Source organism: Prinia subflava (genome assembly GCF_021018805.1).
Source record: "Prinia subflava isolate CZ2003 ecotype Zambia chromosome W unlocalized genomic scaffold, Cam_Psub_1.2 scaffold_22_NEW, whole genome shotgun sequence".
Lineage (NCBI taxonomy): Eukaryota > Metazoa > Chordata > Aves > Passeriformes > Cisticolidae > Prinia > Prinia subflava.
Genome location: NW_026960606.1, coordinates 862,165 through 883,385, shown reverse-complemented (window position 1 = coordinate 883,385; position 21,221 = coordinate 862,165). Strand labels below are relative to the sequence as shown.

Here is a 21,221-nt window from a genome sequence, read left to right as displayed (position 1 = left end):
AAATTGATTCAGTGTTTCCCATGGGTAGTCAGATGTTCAGCCATCTCCAGGAAAGCAGGGCCCATCAAGCACAACGATGACTTGGGAAGACAAATGCCATCACATGTCCTCCCCTTCCTCCTTCTTCCCCTTATTTTATATAATGAGCATGAGGCCATACAGTCTGAAATATCCCTTTGGTCAGTTTGAGTCACCTGTCCCAGCCATATGTCCTCCCAATCTCCCATGCACCCCCAGCCTCCTCACCAGTTTGGCAGTGCAAAAAGCAGCAAAGGCCACAAATCCAAAACATAGCCCCATACTAGCCACCATGAAGAAAATTCACCCTACCTCAGCCAAAACCAGCACAATAGCTTAATTGTCTTGTGAATTCTTACAGATGCCCACTGATATAGGCAAGTTTGGCAAATGTACTTTTAAGATTCCCCAAGAAAAGAAGTGGTTTTCCAATATCTTTATACCCAAAACTGCACATTGAATAAACAAGGTCAAGTGTTCTTGCAGCTTTAGTTTTGCTTATGAGTAACCTAATATAATAATCATTTGATGAAAGAGTATTTCTTTCTTATTCCAGGTTGCTAGTATTGGAATCTATGGCTCCTTTGGGAGATACATCCCGTCCACACCACATTGCATCAGTTGTTCCAAGCCGGTATCCCCGCTGGTTCACCCTAAGTCACATCGAATCTCAGCAGTGTGAGCTGGCATCTACCATGCTGACAGCTGCCAAAGGTACATTGCTGTCAATTACATACTCAACTAAGTGTATGCTTTTAATATTTCATGAAATAAACAGATTATAAAAATTTTGTTTAGGAATTCAAATTGCAGTCTGACAGGAACTTGAAATGGGAAAACCAAACTGAACTGACTTAAACCTGTCACTTAATTTTCAAGAAAACTGGTTAAACTAGCTAGATAGTAGCCAGATGGGCTTGATTTGAGGCTGATGAGACAGCTTTTTGTTCTTCTGACACAATACAGACTGTGAAACCCAGGAGTAGACAAATCACTTCTAAAATTCACAAATCAGGATGACTTTTGGCCATGTACTACACTAATACCATCAGGCACTAGAGGAATTTGTGGTCTTGTGTCTTTTGTTCATGTAATTTCATTATGGAAGGTTTATAAAATCAAAATGTACATAACAAACATTGTACTATTTCATAGCAAAAGCAAGCTCAATTATAATGCATTTCTGTGTGTTTTGGAAGCTTGTTCTGTTTTGGTGATTCTGTTTACACCTTGCAGGTGATGTTCAGAGGCTGGAAACAGTGTTAGAATCCATTCAGAAAAATATCCACTCCTCATCACACATCTTCAAACTTGCGCAGGATGCATTTAAAATAGCAACACTCATGGACAGCTTGCCAGACATCACTCTTCTAAAAGTTTCTCTGGAGTTGGGCCTTCAGGTATTTCCTTTGTTCATTATTGCTACAGTAGAAGACAGGAATTTGACCCTGTGTACAGCTCTTTAAGTCACTGAGGAGCCTCTCAAAGACTCTCTTTGGGCTTTGTCTGGAATTTTTGATTTTGTTTTCTGATGTAAAGCACAGTTAACTGGAAAATACAGAGCAAGGATCTGTGCAGTCCCTTTGTGCCATTTGAGTGGAAGAGAGAGCTTGGAGCAGCTGGCTGCAGGGCATTCCTCTGTTCAGGGGTAAGAAAGGACCCCATGCAATGGGTTTGGGAGTATATGTAGAGTGGGTATAGAGAAAAATTATTCTTCTTGCCAGAAATAATAGTATCATAGAATAGTTTGGGTTGCAAGGCACCTTTAAAGGTTATCTAATTCAACTCCCTTGCAATGAGCAGGGACATCTTCAACTAGATCAGGTTGCTCAGAGCCCTGTCCAGCCTTACCTTGGACATTTCCGGGGATGGGGCATCCACCACCTCTCTGGGCAACCTATGCCATTGTTTTACCACCTTCATTTTAAAAAACTTCTTCCTTGTATCTAGTCTGAATCGACTCACTTTCGGGTTAAAACCATCAGCCCTTGTTCTATTGTTACAGGCCCTACTAAAAAGTCTGTCCCCATCCTTCTTATAGGCCCACTTCAAGTACTGAAAGGAAGCCATGAGGTCTCCCCAGAGCCTTCTCTTCTCCAGGGTCAACAGCCCCGACTCTCCCAGCATTTCCTGATAGGACAGGTGTTTCATCTCTTTAATCATCTGTATGGCCCTCCACTGGACTTGCTTTTGCAGATCTTTTCCATGGCCTTGAGATGTTTCTTGTCATTCCTCCCATTTTCCCTTCCTTTACCTCAAATGACACTTGGCAGGTGCTTGATGAATTACTAGAGGAAGCCAAGGTCAATCATAATGACCTATTTCAGGGCAGACTGTACCAACAGCAGTCTTGTCACTTCTTTCATCAAATCCTGCACTCCACAAGCTGTGGAATGGTTATCTGTATCAGTCTCAGCTTGATGTGTGCAAGAACCTCAGATCAGTTTTTGGATTCTTATGAGAGACTTCGCATATTAGGTATCTGGAATAATATTGTCTTACACCGATGAATCTTGGGGTTTGCACAGTTTGTTTCCACAAAAATAAATATCTTCATTCCTTTTCAGGGAGTTCTTAGAAACAAGAAAAAACAAAAACTCAAAAAATTCAAAGATCAGAAAACCATTTATTACTCTGCTTCAGTAAACAAAGATAAGACCTGGGGAAAGGATATTATACTGGTTGCTTCTTATGCCAAAGAAAGCTACTATTTGACTATTGTAGATTTTAAGAAGCTAAGGTCAGAAAGCTGAGACTGTGTGCTTTGTTAGCCTTTCCTATTCTGAAGATTGCTGTGGAAATCTGCTTTTTTTTTTACTTCACATCACATTTCTGGCTTACATGTTTGTTTACTTGAGGAAGATCCATATGATTGACTTAAAGGTCACCTCAAGCATTTACCAAGTATCATTCAGTGGTAGCAGCACACTTTGGATATCACTGTGTTCATGGATACCCCTGTGTGGAGAATGGTGCCACCAGAATGTCTTCAGTAAGATCTAGTGAAAGAAATATCATGAACCTGTACTTTCTCGTAAATCCGTGTTTGGAATAAACTGGTGTAGAACATGTCCACTGTCAGCCTCAAGCTTACTAAGATGTTTTAAAAATCTTTTAGGTTAGTTTGCTTTCCAGAAGGAAGATGCATATCAGTTTTCTGGTATTAACTCACAGCTGTATAGATTTCTACAGTTATCTCAACTGGAGTACACCAATTCAATGGTCTACAAGCAATCATGGGTTAGTTCCCCTTTTTCCAGGCCAACTTCTAAGAACACTGCTAGATTTGGAAGGTTAGTTACTTTTAACTACACATCATCTTGTTCTAACAATACTGACTTGTACGAAGCAAAGCGACACAGAGTCCCCAGGCAGGTGCAAAGGAGAGTCCCTTTATTGCAAAAACCAGGCCTTTTTAAGCAGTTAGCTGGTTATCAGTTTACATAGTTTTAAGGCACAACAAGCCCAAGTCAACCAACCACCATACATCACGATGTGGACATGGGGCAGTCACGCAGAACGTCTCTCACATCTCTCTATCCCTATTCCAGCTGAGTCACTCTCCCATAGATCCCTTCTATTTAGCCTAAGTAGCAGGCCTGAGCCATGATTTTACAAGGGTAACAAGGCCCTTATTTTATAAGGCTTTACCTATATGCAACACTGACTGGTATTTTAACATCTTGCTTGGTGATAACCAGTGTCCTTCTTTTTGTTCCAATGCCACTGTAACTGGGGCACAAAACCAGTCAGTTGCTGTCCCAGGGTTAATTTTTTGGCTTCGTGGATTAGGAGGACTGTTGCCACTACTGCCCTAAAACAGGAAGGCCATCCTTTGCTGACATCATCAAGTTATTTAGAAAAGTACGCAACGGGTCCCTTCCAGGATCCCAGCCATTGTGTCAATATCCCCAATGCCAAATGAGAACTTTCATGCACAAACAGTTCAAAAGATTTTTCTAAGTCTGGTAGTCCCAATGCAGGGGCAGTCATTAAAGCATGTTTCAATTCCTGAAAGGCTTTCCTACATTCAGGAATCCAGATGAGGACTTCGTCCTTTTCATTAACTTCCTCATATAGAGGTTTAGCAATCAACTCAAAGTTGAGTATCCATAGGAGACCCCATCTGGGAGCATTCCCAGAAATGCTCTCAGTTCTCTTTTAGAGACTCAAGAGTTTTCTCTTTTCTTTCCTGGCCCAGACTCTTTTGTTCTTGTGAAATAGTAAATCCCAAATACAACACCTCTTGTTTTACAATTTGAGCCTTTTTCCTAGAAACTTTGTATTCAGATTGTCCTAAGAAATTTAACAGACTACTGGACAGTTCCATATATTCACTTGCAGTCAAGGAAGCTATTAAGATGCCATCCACATACTGCAGCAATGTTTCACCCTCATGTTCTTTTTGCCATCCTTCTAATTCCTTAGCTAGCTGGTTACCAAAAATAATTTGACTATTTTTGAATCCTTGCAATAACACAGTTCACGTCAACTGAGTCTTTCTCCCAGTCTTTGGACTTTCTCACTCAAAAGCAAACAGCTCTTGGCTTTCACTTACTAAATGGATGCAAAAGAAGGCATCCTTTATGTCTAACACTGAACCATTGATCCAAATTCTTCAAGGATGTCAATAAAGTATAAGGATTGGCTACCACCAGGGGCACATCCTGGACTATCTGATGGATAGCCCTAAGATCTTGTACCAGCCAATGTTCATTTGGGTGTGGTTTCTTTACTGAAAAAATAGGAGTGTTAAAATGGGACTGGCATTCCACAAGCAGTTTGTGTTCAAGAAAAGTTTCTATTAATTATTCCAGTCCTTTCCTAGTTTGCAGTTTCAAAGAGTATTGTCTTATAAGTCTGGCATTTGGCTTCAAAAGGATCTTTACCAGTTCTGCATGCCTAGCTCTCTTGGAATTCAGGTGGCACATACCAATGGGGTGACTTCATTGTCCACTTCCTCGGTATTTCTGCTTCAGATTCAGGATTCTGTAATAGACAGACTTGAGTCTCCAAGACCTTTTCTTCAGGAATAAGAGCTTGTTTTTTTCCTTTTTCAAATGAAATTTGTGCATTTAATTCATTCAATACATCTCTTTCTAGTACTGGTACAGGACATTCAGGTATATAAAGAAATTGATGGGCTAACATTCATTTACTAATTCCAAATTTTAATGGTTGAAAGAAAGGTGGATTTTCCTTTTGCCCTATTGCACCAAAAACTGAGACAATATGTTTGCTTAATTGTCCTTGTCAAGTATTTAATACAGAGTAAGTAGTTCCAGTATCTACAAGACATTCTGTTTCCTCATTCCCCAACTTTATTGTAACCAGGGGATCTGTTGGGGAATATTTCAAATCCTCCCCCCATCCCCTTTCAGTTCTCGCTCCTATTTACCATCTCCATGGCTTATCTTGGCATTTGACAGTTTCCCTGATTCCTGTTTGTATTCCTTGGGCACTCTCTTTTCCAGTGCCCCATTTGTTTACAAATTGCACATTGGTTCTTATGTAGCCTCATTCAAGGATTTCATCCGGGTCTTCAAGGATTTTGTCCTGGTCTTTGTCCCCCAGTCAGTTTCCCCCTCTATTCCTTCAGCTGTTGCCAATGCCAAACTGTAACAGTGTGTGTTTTTCAGAGTGTAGCTGCAGCCTAATTAAATCCCAGTCAGCCTCTCCAGTGGAGAAACTTCTTCAGAAGAATTCAGGCAAAGCAATCAAGCCCACACATCCACACACGTTACAGGCTAGCTCAAGCAAAGAGAGGCAGAAGGCCCTTGGCCACCAGATCAGTTCCACCAAAGTTTATTCCACGTGCCAAAGGAAAATCCGTGGGCTGAAAGAGAGACAACCATGTGGTTTTCTCAGTTATATAGTGTCTCAGGTTCGTGGGTGGTACAAGGGGCAGGGCAGAGGGCAAGTGGCCATAGGGAACACAGAAACTGGACCCCAGGCCCCACAGCCAATGGGGAACCAGGGAAAGGGGACACCATGTGAGAGTGATGGGCATTGGGAAACTCAGGGAGCAGATTGTGAAATGTTTGCAAAGAACCATGAGGGAAAACTTTTGTAACATGTGGAAGGGTTATCTTTAATCTTCACTTTTCCAAGGCAAGGCAGTTGGGAATTCTTTTAAGGGCACAAGGGACTCCACACCAAACATTTACAGTCTTTACTTTTCTCTTTTCCTTTCTACTTCCTGTTTACTAGTATACACACTCCAAGCAACTTGCAACAGTTTGCTCGGGGTTCTGGACTCTTTGCCTGTAGTTTTTCCCATTTCTATTTAATATCAGTGTTTGTCCAATAAATATATGTGCTAATTGTGCAACATCCTCCTTTTTCTCAAGGTCCAAATCAGTATATTTTTGATCACTTTCCATGAGTCTATTAAAAAATCAGTAGGGAGCCTGTCTGCAGCTAAGTCCCTCCTCTTCTCAGTGCCCTCTCTCCCAAAGATGTTTCCTTTCTTTCACAGGTATAGGCTGATCAAGTTAAGATCAGGGTTAGTTGTGCCTGTGAGGCTTTCAGGTCATTTGTTAGCCATCACAGTTCCCTCTTTTTGTTTTTCAACAACAAAGGCAGTCTTTGCCATCCTCTGCAGGGTCCTTTGTAGACAGGATGGCAAACATAGCACAGTGAGTGAAACAATTATAACACAAAGGTGATGAGCCCAGTTTGAATGAGGGTCTTCACCCAACTTGACAAACCTAACCTTTCCAGCCATTGATCTAAAGTCTGTCACACAATACATCATCTAATTTTTTACAGTCGTGTCCAGGAGCTAACGAAAAAAGATCAATAACAGCACAATTTCACTGGGTGGCATGCTGCAGGCTATTTACATCTATAACTGAATCACTCAAACTCAAGGAAATTTCACTTACCTTTTTCTTACAAACAATTCAACAAATCAGCTAGTGATGATGAAGTTGAATGCTTATGGGTAAGAATTAAGGGGAAGGTCAATAAGGCTGACATCCTATTGGGAGTCTATTAGGGTCCACCCAACCAGGAAGAAGAGGTGGAGAACCTATTCTATAAGCAGTTGAAGAATGTTTCAGGAGCATCAGCTCTTGTTCTTGTAGGTGACTTTAACCTACCAGACATTTGCTGGGAATTTAATATAGCAGAAAGAAGGCAGTCCAGGAAGTTTTTAGAATGTATTGAGGAAAACTTGTTGCAGATGGTGAGTGAACCCACTAGGGGTAGGACTATGTTAGACCTGTTGTTCACAAATAAAGATGGGCTAGTAGGAGATGTGATAGTTGGAGGCCACTTAGGACATAGTGATCATGAAATTGTAGAAGTCTCAGTATTTGGTGAAGTTAGGAGAAGCATCAAAAAGACTCTTACATTGGACTTTCGAAGGGCAGACTTTGACTTCTTCAGGAGAATTGTCCAGAGAGTTCCCTGGGAAGTAGTTTTTAAAAACAAATGAGTACAGGAAAGGTGAGCATGTTTCAAAACAGAGATCTTGAGGGCACAGGAACAGACTGTTCCTGTGTGCCAAAAGATGAGTTGCCAAGGCAAACGTCCAGCCTGGATGAGTAATGAGATTTTGAAGGAAATTAGGAACAAAAAGAGGGTGTATCATCTTTGGAAGGAGGGTCGGGTCTCTCAGGAAGCATTTAGGGGAGTTGCTAGGGCATGTAGGAAGAAAATTAGGGAGGCCAAAGCTCAATTTGAACTTAATTTGGCAAGCTCTGTAAAGGATAATAAAAAATCTTTTTATAAATATGTTAATGGTAAAAGGAAGGATGAGACCAACCTTTGTTATCTATTGGATGTAGAAGGGAACTTAGTAACTGCAGATGAGAAGGCAGAAGTGCTTAATGCCTTTTTTGCTTCTGTCTTCAGTGGGAAGATGGCTTCTCCTCAGGATAATTGTCATACTTGGTTGGAGGATGGTGTCAGGGAACAGAATGGTCCCCCTGTTATCCAGGAGGAGGCAGTCAGAGAAGTGTTGAGCTGCTTGAATGTCCATAAATCTATGGGCCCTGATGGGATCCATCCCAGGGTGATGAGGGAGCTCGCAGATGAGCTTGCAAAGCCGCTCTCCATCATTTACCAACAGTCCTGGCTCACTGGTGAGGTTCCTGATGGCTGGAAGCTGGCCAATGTGAGTCTCATTCATAAAAAGGGTAGAAAGGCAGATCCTAGTAATTATAGGCCAGTTAGTCTGACCTCAGTACCTGGTAAAATAATGGAGCAGTTTATACTGAGAGCTATTATGCAGCACTTACAAGACAGCCAGGGTATCAGACCCAGCCAGCATGGGTTTAGGAGGGGTAGGTCATGTTTGACCAACCTGGTCTCCTTTTATAACCAGGTGACCCGCCTGGTGGATGCAGGAAAGGCTGTGGATGTTGTCTATTTGGACTTCAGCAAGGCCTTTGACACTGTCTCCCACAGCACACTCCTGGAAAAGCTGGCAGCCCTAGGCTTAGACAGGAGCACTCTTTGCTGGATTAGGAACTGGCTGGATGGCCAGGCACAGAGTGGTGGTGATGGTGCTGCATTGCAGCTGGCGGCCAGTGACCAGTGGTGTCCCTCAGGGGTCTGTGCTGGGGCCAGTTCTGTTTAATATTTTTATTGACAACATGGATGAGGGTATTGAGTCTTTCATTACTAAGTTTGGTGACGAAAACAAGCTGGGAGCGTGTGTCAGTCTGTTGGAAGGTAGGAGGGCTATGCAGAGAGACCTGGAGCTGTTGGATGGATGGGCGGAATCTAATAAGATGAAGTTTAATAAGTCCAAGTGCTGAGTCCTGCATTTTGGCTACAATAACCCCCTGCAAAGTTATAGGCTGGGCATGGTGTGGTTGGACAGTGCCCAGGCGGAAAGGCATCTGGGGGTTCTGGTAGATGATCAACTAAAAATGAGCCAGCAGTGTACTCTGGTGGCCAAGAAGGCCAACGGCATCCTGGTGTGTATCAGGAACAGTGAGGCCAGCAAGACACGGGAGGTCATTCTTCCCCTGTACTCAGCACTGGTGAGGCCACATCTTGAGTATTGTGTCCAGTTCTGGGCCCCTCAATTTAGGAAGGACGTTGAGATGCTTGAGCGCGTCCAGAGGAGGGCAACGAGGCTGGTGAGGGGCTTGGAACACAAGCCCTATGAGGAATGACTGAGGGGGCTGGGGTTGTTTAGCCTGGAGAAAAGGAGACTCAGAGGTGACCTTATCGCTCTCTACAAATTCCTGAAGGGTGGTTGTAGTCAGGTGGAGGTTGGTCTCTTTCTCCAGGCAGCAACTGACAGAACGAGAGGACACAGTCTTAAGCTGTGCCAAGGGAAATGTAGGTTGGATATTAGAAAAAAAGTTTTTTACAGGAAGAGTGATAAAGTATTGGAATGGTTTACCTGTGGAGGTGGTGGATTCACCATCTCTGGATGTATTTAAGAAAAGACTAGATGTGGCACTCAGTGCCATGGTTTAGTTGAGGTTAGGGTTGGGTTGGACTTGATGATCCTGAAGGTCTCTTCCAACCTAATGATTCTGTGATTCTGTGTAATTCAGAAACTATCAGAGGAAACATTTTGCTTTCTTGTTTCAGTTTGGTCTTACAGGTCATGTTCAGGTGTATAATTAAAAGTTACATGTCCTTCTGCTAGTAATGTCTTTAAAGTGTTTTACTCTTGAGGTTTAAGTGAAGTCATAGGTAAATTGTCATTCCAAAGGTTCCATATTTCCATACAGCAGGTGCAAAAACGTTCTTCTGGTTACTGTTCTACGGCATCTGCTGTGGGGCCATCAGGGAGGCATTGCTGCTTGTGATCCAGAGCAGAACATAGAGCAGGATGCACACACTGAGCAGGTACACATCCAACGCCGGCATCTGTGGAAATAGAGACATCCCCACACCTCTAAGTGACAAGACCCTAAGGACCTTCCCATCTGTTAGTAATGAGGTCGCATACCAGTACTTTAGGTTTGGGTGACTGGATGTCACTAGAGGACTGTAATGATAAAAAATGGTTTTAAATGTCAGGATTTGAGGAATTTGTCAGTATCATTAGATGATTTAAAGTGTGCAGATCTTTGGCCACCCTACTCTGTGGGGTTTCACATCACAGTCCCCCTTTTTGTTTTTCAAGGATACACTTTAAAGTGCCATGGGCACCCTCAACAATGGCTTGTCCTGTAGGGGAATGAGGAATACCAGTGTGGTGTGACATACCCCAGAGTTGTAGAAATTGTCTAGTGTTCTGTGATATGTATGCAGGACCATTGTCAGTTTTTATAGTGTGAGGGATGCCTAGGGCAGAAAAGGCTAATCCTCAATGTGCGATGACATTACGGCTTCTTTCTCCAGTGTGAACTGAGGCCCATATGGCTGATGAGAAGGTATCTATTGAAACATACACCTATTTTAGGCGGCCAAATTCCAAGATGTATGTGACATCTGTCTGCCAAACTTGTAAGGCTCGCAGACCATGGGGATTAACCCCCATTTGCAGTGGTGCAGTGTGGCCTTGACAGTTAGCACAAGTATTAACAATATTGCATGCCTCAGTATTTGTTAGCAAAAATTGTCACTGTAGGGCTCAAACACCTTCGTGGAAAAAGGCATGTGATGCTCTTGCTTGTGCTAGCACATCTGGTTGTGGCACTGTCCAAGCAGGGCTAGCTAACCAATCAGCTCGGGCATTACCTTCCACTATAAAGCCTGGCAAATTTGTATGACTCTGAATATGCAATATATAATAGAGCCATCTTCTGGCTTGGATTGTATGCCACAAAGTTTTTAGCAATTTAAATAGTGCAGCATTATCAATTTCTTTTAACAATGCTTGGTCCAATCGTAGTGTGATGTCTGCAACATAAACAGAATCAGTTACAATATTTAAAGGAACATGAGGAAAACATTGAAAAGCCGTGGCTACAGCACGTAATTCAAGTAGCTGAGATGATCCACTATCGTGACCCTCTAGTGTTTGCCATCCATTGTCATCTTTACAGGTCACAATGGCTTTTCCTGTTTTCCCAGACCCATCAGTAAAAAACGTGAGACCTTTCAGAGGTGTGTGATGGTTTAGTGGTTTCAGAGGCAACACAGTGGTCTCACTTAATTGCAACAGTTTGTGACTGGATAAGTGATAGGTAATTTGCCCTGTAAAATTTTGTAAGGCACTTTGTAGGGCTGTGCTATTTGCAAAGCACCATTCAAAATATTCTTGTATTCTTGTAAAAAATTTTGAGGGATCTTAAGCATTCAGCTGCAAGTATCTTTGATGGCATTTGATAATCAATTGTGCAATCAATTCAAAAATAGTAGGTGCTGTCTTTTTAAGCTGATAGGGCAAAAAGATCCACTCCACAATGTGTAGTGGATCAGACCACTGAGTGTGATCAATGATACCTGTAGGGTGTAAATCAACAATAACAACAAACACTGTAATACAATCTTCAGGACATATCCGATAAACTGGTCTGTTCATTATGGCCCGCTCGACTGTTTCAAGTGTAGTTTTTGCCTCTGGAGTTAATTTCCTTGGAGAGGTTAATTCAGGGTCACCTCTGAGGATATTAAACAAGGGTGATAATTGTGAGGTGGTTAACCCTAAATTAGGTCTTACCCAGTTGATAATACCCAAAAGTTTTTGTGCATCATTTAAGGTTTGAACTTTGATTGAAAATTGAATTGTTTGCAGTTGTATTGTTTGATCTTATATATTAACTCTCAGGTACTTCCATGGGGATCGCTGTTGCACTTTTTCTGGTGCAATTTGCAACCCAAACTCTTGCAGTGCTTGCATCATACTCGGCCGAATCTGCACAAGGTCTTCTTTGGTTGGGGTTGCTATCAAGATGTCATCCATATAATGATAACAGTATGCTCCTGGGAATTGTTCTCTCACTATTGAGAGTGCCTGTGCAACATACCATTGATGAATTGTTGGGCTCTTTTCCACACCTTCTAGCAGCACTTTCCACTGACACCGCTCGACTGGTGCCGCATGACCAATAGAGGACACTGCAAATGCAATCTTTGGGACAGCATCAGGGTGTAAAGGAATGGTAAAGAAACAGTCTTTCAAATCAATGATCAAAATGTCCCAGGTAGCAGGTATCATAGTTGGGTCTTCAATCAGATACAATCTGAGTCCAGTATACTTGAGGTTCTCCTGTCAATCCAAAGCCTTGGTCTCCTTGCAGCTTTGAATCTGTTTTAGGGAAACAAGACTTAAAAGGTATAAGTTGAGCAATGTGACTTTTAGCTGGGATGGTCAGAGGAGGAGTAGGTGTTGATACCATGGCACATATTTGTCCCGTATAGTCTGCATCTATAACTCCCAACATTAGGCTTTCGTGGGGGATATATACCATCCCCGCACTCCCTCTTTTTTGTTTTAACAACTGTAACATGAACATATTTCAACCTATTAAATTCAAGAGAGTATTTAACATAACATGCACTTTTCTTACCATGAACAGTAAAACAATACATCTAATAAAACAACAAGCACTACTGAGTAAAAATCAGCAAGGTAATACTTATAACTACCTAAATACATTACCATCAACCAGAGTCTGCCATCGCTGAGGAGCCCCATTTTACAGCAAGGACTTGGAGAACCTTTTCCGGACAAGGTTTCCAAGTTTACTTCAAAAAGGGGGTCCAGCTTTTGTAAGATCAAATTAGCAAGTCAAAATTATTTGATTACACTTTCAGTGCAGAAAAACCTGGGTCTGATGGTATAATCCCCAGTCAGCCAGGGCTAGGGCTTGGCCAGAGACTCAAGCCTTGACTGAGAGGGTTTCCCTAAAATACCTACAAGCAAACTTTTATTAATATAACTAAAGGATAAACAGTCATCTAGTGAAAATATAAAGTTACTTTTTAACAAAAGCAAAAAATGACTTAACAATACTTAAATTTGCTAATTTTCTTTCACAGAAGGTATATAAATCTAGACTTGAGACATTACAATTATATTAACTCCTAAGTGGTTTCAGAAGATAATAAGCCCTAAGTCAGAAGTTGCTGCAGGATGAGAGGGTTATGGTCTTTCATTCCAGTGGTAACCTTTTCCACATCAGGGAAGCAGCAAGGTGGGAGTTGTTCTTCCAATTTCTTCAAGTGGGACAAAATTTCTGCAACTCAGTTTCATTAATTAAAAGGGTACCTTGAAAAAATATAGATTATTTCCATTTGAAAGGATGGCTTACAATTTAGAATTATTACTGGAGCATCTATCACACAAAGCAATCAGAGCAATGCAGGTATGGTAAAAAAGGCAATCTTAATAGTAAGGGTCCAGCACAGTGTCAGCTCACGAGGGTCCGCAGCAGACCTGGCTGCAGTGGGAGCAGCACGGGTCGGGGGCCGGGCTGAGGCAGCTTGCAGGGCTCCTCCAGTGCACAAGATGGTGGCTGCACCTCATTGGGCAAAGCCTGCCATGTGTGGGGAGCAGGGACGCAGCCCTGCTCCTGCTGGTGCTGCCCCTGCTGGTGCCGCTGGGCTCCCTGGGTCACTTCTTCACTGTTCACATGCAGAGAGCTGCGGGGGGGTCTTGTCAGACCCACTAAGAAGGTCGCTTGCTGCTCGCCCTCATCCCCCGGAGGTGCCATGTGCTCAGTGGCACAGCATGGCTTTGCCATGTGCTCGATACCGCATGCTTGCTGCCACCACTACTGCTATGGTGCAGCTTTGCACTTGCACCCCCCCACTGCCTCTGCTGCTGCCACTCCATGCTCACAGAGGGCAGGCGGAGAGGGAACATGCTCTCCGAAAGGGATCTCCCGGCTCCAGCCACTGCTCCAGCTGATGATGTGCATGGCACAAGGCAGCCTGAGCTCTTTTGTGATACGTTCAGGGTCCCCTCCAGGATCAAACGGATTGGGGGACCAGAGGCCATCTTATGGCTCTTGTCCAATAGCCCCGAGAGATTTACGGTCATTCACTGGCAGTGCAGGAGAGGTCAGCATGGCTGCCAGGGCAGCACAAGCATCCTTCTTTGTTCGGTCTGCGGGGGTGGCATGCACCATGAGCACCTTGCACACAGTCCTCCAGGACACAAAAGCTTTGGCACGGCATCCCTCTGCCCCAGACATTGGTGACTCTGCGCATGGCAGGGCCATGCATGGAGCCGGGAGGATGTAGGGAGCTCAGATGAAAGCCACTCCCTTTCTGGTTTTCCTCCCACCTTTCCAGCTTGCAAACTCAATGTGGCACCTATTCCCGTAACCGCTTCCCTCTGAGCTCAGCCATTTTGGGATATTTTGGCCGGCGGCACCCATAGCACACTCTCTCCGTCATTTTGGGATATTTCAGAGGGCAGCCCTGCTGCGTGTGCGCTGCTGCTTTCGCATTCCGCTCAACTTTTATCAGTTTTAACATGTCCGACACCTACCACCAGGTCATCATGATATTTTTAAAGGTTTCGTCGCCTCAAAAGGGCGACTCAAATATCAATTCACAAGCCCACTCCCATGTTTGAACGTCAAAAGCAGCTCCTGCGGTTGCGTCTAGTCCATGGCTCTTGCACCACAACAGTAAGTTTTGCAGAGCCTGTTCATCATATTTTATCCCCATTTACATAAAACGAGGGTTCATAACTTTACTACAGCTTTTTCTTCTGCCAGGACTCAGGTCCCCCTGTCCCCAGTGGATACTTTCTATTTACATTGGTCCGGACTCTCACAGCTCTCTATGCTGCTGGCAACTCTCCAGGCTGCCTCTCCGCTGGGCTCTGTCTCCCCGCTCTCCACGTGGCTAGGTTATCACCATCACGTCAGTCACCATTTGTCGCAGTTGAGACGGACACAACACAACACTCTGAGGTTCATGTGGCAATAGCAATACTTTATTGTTCACCACTTGCTTTTATACGGTTGAACCTGACTGTCTAGAATCTTGGTGCCACCCAGTTCACTGACCAATCGCTGCCTGCATACATGCTCATCAGGGATTGGCTGGCATCCATTGTCTGCAGCTAAGTCCCTCTGCCTCTTAGTGCTCTGTCTCCTAAAGATGTTTCCTTTCTATCATAGGTATAGGCTGATCAAGTTAAGCTCTGGGTTACTTATGCCTGTGAGGCTTTCAGGTCACTTTTTAGTTGTCACAGCTAAGACTTTTACTACTACAGTCACTTTCTTCTTCCATTTCCACATCTGCTCTCTGCCTTTCTCCTCTTTCTTATTTGGCCTCCCCTTATACACTAATAAATCCACATCCTCCTCCTCATTTTTCTGTCTGTGTTTAATACAAAATTTACCTATGCTACAGGCAGAGCAACACCTTTTGAGTGGTTTCTTATCTTCCTTTTCTAATGGTAAAATCATTGGATCTCCAGGCACATGTATACATTCCTTCTGCAAATCAAAAAATAAATCAACATCAGGGGCTTCATTCCACTTGCCTTCCCTTCTACAAAACAGCATTAGTTGCAAAATGGTATTATAATTTACAGTCACATTAACAGGCCACTATTCTGGATCATCAAGCTTATACATCGGGCACCAATAATTACAATATTTCACAAGTTGTTTTCACATCAGGGGGTCATCCCCCCAAGCTTTTTCACTTCCTTAGGACACAACCCAAAAGGGAGCGTTTTGGGATCTCTTATCCCAGGAACTGTCAAGATAGCCCTGCTCCCATATTTAACACTTTAAAAACTTTTTAACACCTTCAAAACATTTTAAAGCTTTTTACAACCATTTTATAACCTTTTATAACCTTTCTCAAAACCGAGATTGCACTCCAGGAGTCCCTGTAGTAGTGCATGATCTTACCCAAGCCTGCAACCAGTTACATAAACCTCTTATCCTCACACTGCATACTTTCTCTCATTGTGACATGTGCAGGCAAAAAATACCTTAAAATAAAATACCTTATTTAATGTAATATTCTTTGTCCCAGAACGAGAATTGTGGTTGACGTACCAGACCAGTGAAACAGATCTCCCCAAAAATACTTCAGTGTGTGCTGGAGTGCTAACCAGTCCTCTGGTCTGCTGAATTGCTGCCACTTTGTCCCATCTAGGGTGCCAGAAGCTGAAACGGGGGCAGAAAGAACTCCACAACTAATAATAGTTGTTAGAGCGGTATGTATTTAATCGATGCCAAGATGCATGAGGAATAACTTCACCAAAGACACGCATGAACACCAGAGAGCTTGCCCCCCCCTTATTATTCCCTGAGGGCTTACATATGCATGACATTGCACAATCCACCTCATACATATTCATTCCCTGGCCCCACCCATCCTTGAATTGTATGGTAATTAACTCCACGCCCTTCTGGGCATGCTCAGAAGGTGGTGGTCTCTGGGGGTCTCCAAGAGATGAAGGAAATGGACTCTTCCTCAGTGAACTCTTCACCTTTATCTCTCTCTAGTGTGCTTTGGCCCTTTTGGCACTTTTTCAAGGGAGAACTCAGTTTCTGCCAGCTGAAAATCTGTGTTCTCCTTATCTACATTCTTAGCGCTGTTATCCTGTTGTTTGGGTTAGCCCTTTATTATCATCGAGGGGCCCCAGATGCTTGGAGTTCTTTAAAGTATGCAAGGGGTGACAGCATTCAATATTCACTAAATGTCTTCTAAAATACCATTTTCTTGAGTTTTACTATAAGAGATCGACCAGAATTTTTAAATCTGTCTCAGAAGCTGTCACTGAAAATCAGGAAATAAACTCTCCAACCAATTTGGTTAGAAAGCCGACATTACTTTATTAACAGCACTGGATGCATGGGGATTTCTCCTCAAAGCATGCATAAGCAGCAAGCTAACAGAGCTGGTTATATAATGAAACTAATACATATTAATCACACTTCTATTACATATTACATTTCCTGAATGCATGCATAAATGCTAATTATTTATGTGAACTTATTCAGATATGAGTTGGGGTCTTTGGAGGGTCTTTGATGGTCATTTAGGAACATCCCATTCCTCAAAATCCTTTTAATGGTCCTGGTTTCTGATGAATCTTCTTTTCTTGAGAGTATCTCAAATATGTGGTCAGGTTATGATGCACTTCTCTTATCCATCTTTGCTCTGGCACTCTATCTCTGTTCTCAAAACTAAGACATCTGCTAGTACATATGAATCACTAATATAAGTTGTCCTAGTTTAGGACAAATTTAGGGGAAAATTCCCACAACTCCCTCCCCCACCACCGGGTTTGGGAGGAATTTCCTCAGAGGAAAAAGTGGAAAAAACTTATTTATTGAGAAACAACGAAAAAACACTCCCCAACACAAGAAAAACAGTCTGAGATGACAAGAAATGTTTTCACCAGTCCAAGAGAGGGTGAGCAGTCTCTGCTGGGGAGGGTGCCAAAGCTTCTTTCAGGTGCAGACTCCGGGGGGTGTTCCCTTGATGTTCCTGAAATCAGGGCCCGAAGCAGGTCCGATGTCTTCAGGGAAGGGAGGAAGGAAAGAAGGGGAAACACAAAAGCAGAAAAATGGCAAAAAGCAAGCAAAAAGCAGAAAGCAAGACAGCAAAGCCAGCAAAGCAGCCTAAAGCTAGCAGCAAGCCAGAAGCAAGCAGCCGGGGGAGGGGCTCAGCTATAGACAAAACAAACTGGGAACATGGTGTCACGATCCAAGCAGGAATCGTGATAGGTTCGTGTGATCTCAGAGTGCAAAAAGTACTCGAGGGGACAAGAGTTTAATCATACAACAAATGCACCTTTATTGAGTGCCAACAACACTTGCGATAGAGGGAATGAGAAAGGAAAAATAGGATACAGAGTGAGGAAAGGGGGGCAGGGGGATATAGCTACCAACGGCAGAGGCGTCCTCGTGGCGTGGCGTCTGGCCAATGGATCTGTCTTCTGTCCGTGGGGAGATCTCGAAGTGTGAGTCACAGGGGGAAGCTTTTATACTCATTTCAGAAGCGGGGGGCACCTGGCCAACACAGGCAAAAGCGGGGGGCACCTGGCCAACGTGGGCAGAAGTGGAAGGGAGCACGCGAAAGTCATTGTGAGGAGCCCCGTTGCTCTGGGAACCAGGTGCAACCATTTAGATCGAGCAGGTCTGGGATGAGCAGGTCTGGGCCTGGTTGCAGGTAAGCACAGGCTGTCCAGCCGTCCATTGTCTTCGTACAAGTTCCCATGGGAGCCAGCTCCGGTCCAGTAGTCACACCTGCAGTGCATTGCTTGGTACACACACACACACCGTGGGTTAGGCCCCCAGCCCCTTGCACACAGTCCCTTCCTTGACAGAGGACCTTGACGAAGGTCGTGAGGCAAAACCAGGGACCCTCAGGCCCCGACTCTCACACCACCCCATGACTCACGATCGTCGTCAAGATAACTCCGTTGATTCAGCAGCGCGGTTGTGAAGTCTTCAGGACTCATCAAGCCGTCAGTAGCATATCCCGGAAAAATAGGGAAAAAGAGTAGAGGGATAAAGAAAAGTAGGAAAGAGGAAAACAAAAGGAAAAGACAAAGGAAACAAATTGTTATTAATAATTTTTTTCTCATTAAGTTTACATTCATTTAATCATTAGAAAATCAAACAATTCTAGTTAAACAATTTCAATCAATAATAATTACAATAAAACAGTTTTCTTTCAAACAATCAAAACAAATCACAAAAAATCAAAAACACAACAATCAATTTAAAATATGCAGCAAACAATCCTTACTTTGCTGTTAATACAATTCACTCTGTTTCAATAACTTTGGGAACATCCATGGCGAACGAGCTATTGACCAAATTGTGTGCATCCATTACCAAAACCAATCGTTTCATTTGTTTCATCATTTTCCAATTCATGATGTATAAGATTGCTGATAAAACAAAACCAATCAATACCAAAATTAAAAGAACAATAATGGGGTGACAGAATTTGTTCAAGATGCCAGTAGCAGTAGGTGACCATCCAAAAAGAGTATCCCACCATTTGTGTTCAGCATCCTTCTTGACTCTCTCCAAAACACGGTGTATCTTTTCTACATTGTGGTATACTGTCACCAAAGTTCTCTGTCCATCTTCTTTAATTTTATTTAAAATGTTATTCAAATCCTGATGGAGCAACAATTGCTTTACCAAAGTAAGGTTCATCCCAATGGGTGTAGGAAATAGCTTGTGAATGAGTGTATAATTGGTCTGTAAAAGATAGTGAGAAGTAACTGGAGCTATATAAGAAAAGTCACATCCTTCAATCTTGGTAAAATTACAAACACAGAGATTGGAATGATTTTTAACACCTATTTCTACACCTTCTACAAACACAGAATCACAAATAGTTCTTAAGCATACACAACCATGGCCTATGTATACAAGCACTGTCTCAAGACTTTTATTAAAACAAACCTCAAAATGACAAACATTCTGTTCAGTGTCAAGGCAGATGTCCTGAGCTCTAATTGCATTACCTTCACAGATGAACCCTTGTTATTCTCGGACAATGCAAGCTTCCAAATTAACAGTTTGCCATTTTTTACCAACCTGACGGGCCCATTATCTATGTTCAGAAGGATAGAGAACAGCTCCATCGTGATTCAATCCTAAAGCAATGACAGAGAAAACTGAATACACTGAAGCATTTTGTATAGTTAGTACAAAAGCTGTGGCCGTATTTGTGCTAGGATCATAAGTAAAATTTACCAGTTTCCACCAAGATTGAAAATCCTTTTCAAAATCAGTGGCACTATCCCAAATAATTTTCCGAAATTCGGTGGGAAAAGTACCTTCTTCACCCTCTCTAATTATGGAAGCAGCCACTGATTGCATCCACAATTGGGCCTGAACACAACTCAAAGCCAGGGAAATGTTATTCTGGGCAATACTAAGTGCATCAATCATTAATTTGTGGTCATTTACATGCACTGTTTCCCAATTTGGTAGTATGTTTGATAACAACCATTGTTGGGTCCCCAAAGCTGATAAGGATGAGGACAGGGGCTGTTGCAGTTTTGTCAAATCTCTTGTTGTGGCAGCCAATTTATTCATCAACACTTCTGAATCAATGCTGTTCAAAATTCCCAACCCTGTTCCCACGACACCGGCTATGTCTCTTGTCATTCGTTTCTTAGAAGGGCTACGCTTCCGCAACCAGGTATCCCACCCCTCAAAAGAAGTCTGTAAAAAGGGTGAGCAGGCTGGCTGGATTTCTGAAATGTTATTCTGCATCAACAATTTTACCTGTTTGAGAGACCAGGTCGGATTAAACAAAATTTGTTGTTGCCCAGTTTTCTTGATGATATATGGCCCAATTTCAAAAATCTTTGGAGTTAACACAACCGGGGGTTGGGAAGTGGGCATCACAACATCCACATCAAGTTCTCCCCAATATTTAGTGTTGTTTTTTCCACACATGATTTTATGGGAGAACTGTATATTGGTTAGATTTAACCAACAGTTCTGATTTTGAAATTCACAAGACAAAACACGGCCATGAGGTCCTATATTGTAACCGTGCACTGGTTCTGCGTGTGTTCCATTGTTCAATTCACATCTTATTGCTATGTCATCACCTTGTGATACCACAAAAGGAGGGAAAACTTTATTTTTGTCATCCACCATTAAAGAGACATTTTTACCATGGTATACTACCATCATACTCAATATGGGCTTTGCCACAACATTCATTTTAAATTTGTAAACCAAACCTTGCAAACCCGATTGATCCATTTTTTGCCAATTACATGTTATATAGGTAGGTTTGGTCAGCATAAAATTGTGCCAACAGTCACCAGATTCGTTTTTACAAAGCCTCGTAATTTCCACATTGTTAGTACTGGGGTCTAAGGGAAAATTACCTACCATCCTTTGACGACAACACAATATAAAAGGAACTTGTTTTTCACATGCCCATGCTGTTGTATGGCAAAGGTTTGCTGTTATGTTGGGGTGCAAGTTGCTTGTAATGTTTGATTCCAAAAAGTTCCCGGCAATGGCAATACTAGAAGCTTTCTCATGTGAAGAGCCCTCTACTTTTCTGCATCCTACCTGAATCCTCTCGCCAAAGGTCCCAGTTAGAGTTCTGGACCAATCTTTCTGGTCCCAACCCCAGTCACTCGAATGGTACACCTCAGAGTCATGCAGTACCACAGTTCCCAGGTTTGGGCGACGATCCCTGGGAAAGGATCCTTGGATGCTGGTAAACCTGACAGTAGCTTCTGACCACGGCCACTCGACAAGGTTTTGGCCATGGTGTTGCAGTAGGATGCAGAGAAGTATTAACATGGGTATCATTTTCATCTGGTGCACATGTCCTCCGACGTTCTCCTGAAAGAAAGCAAA

General features: G+C 42.8%; 1 protein-coding gene across 3 annotated transcripts in view; it reads left to right on the top strand.

Annotated features, from left to right (window-relative positions):
- The window catches only part of LOC134564878 (zinc finger SWIM domain-containing protein 6), a 208,266-nt gene that overhangs the window by 154,537 nt on the left and 32,508 nt on the right, over positions 1-21,221 (top strand). For all 3 annotated transcript variants that reach the window (XM_063424156.1, XM_063424155.1, XM_063424157.1), the window contains 2 exons: positions 575-732; positions 1,255-1,418. In XM_063424156.1, coding sequence (XP_063280226.1) covers positions 575-732; positions 1,255-1,418 — 322 coding nt within the window. The remainder of the gene's footprint in view (positions 1-574; positions 733-1,254; positions 1,419-21,221) is intronic.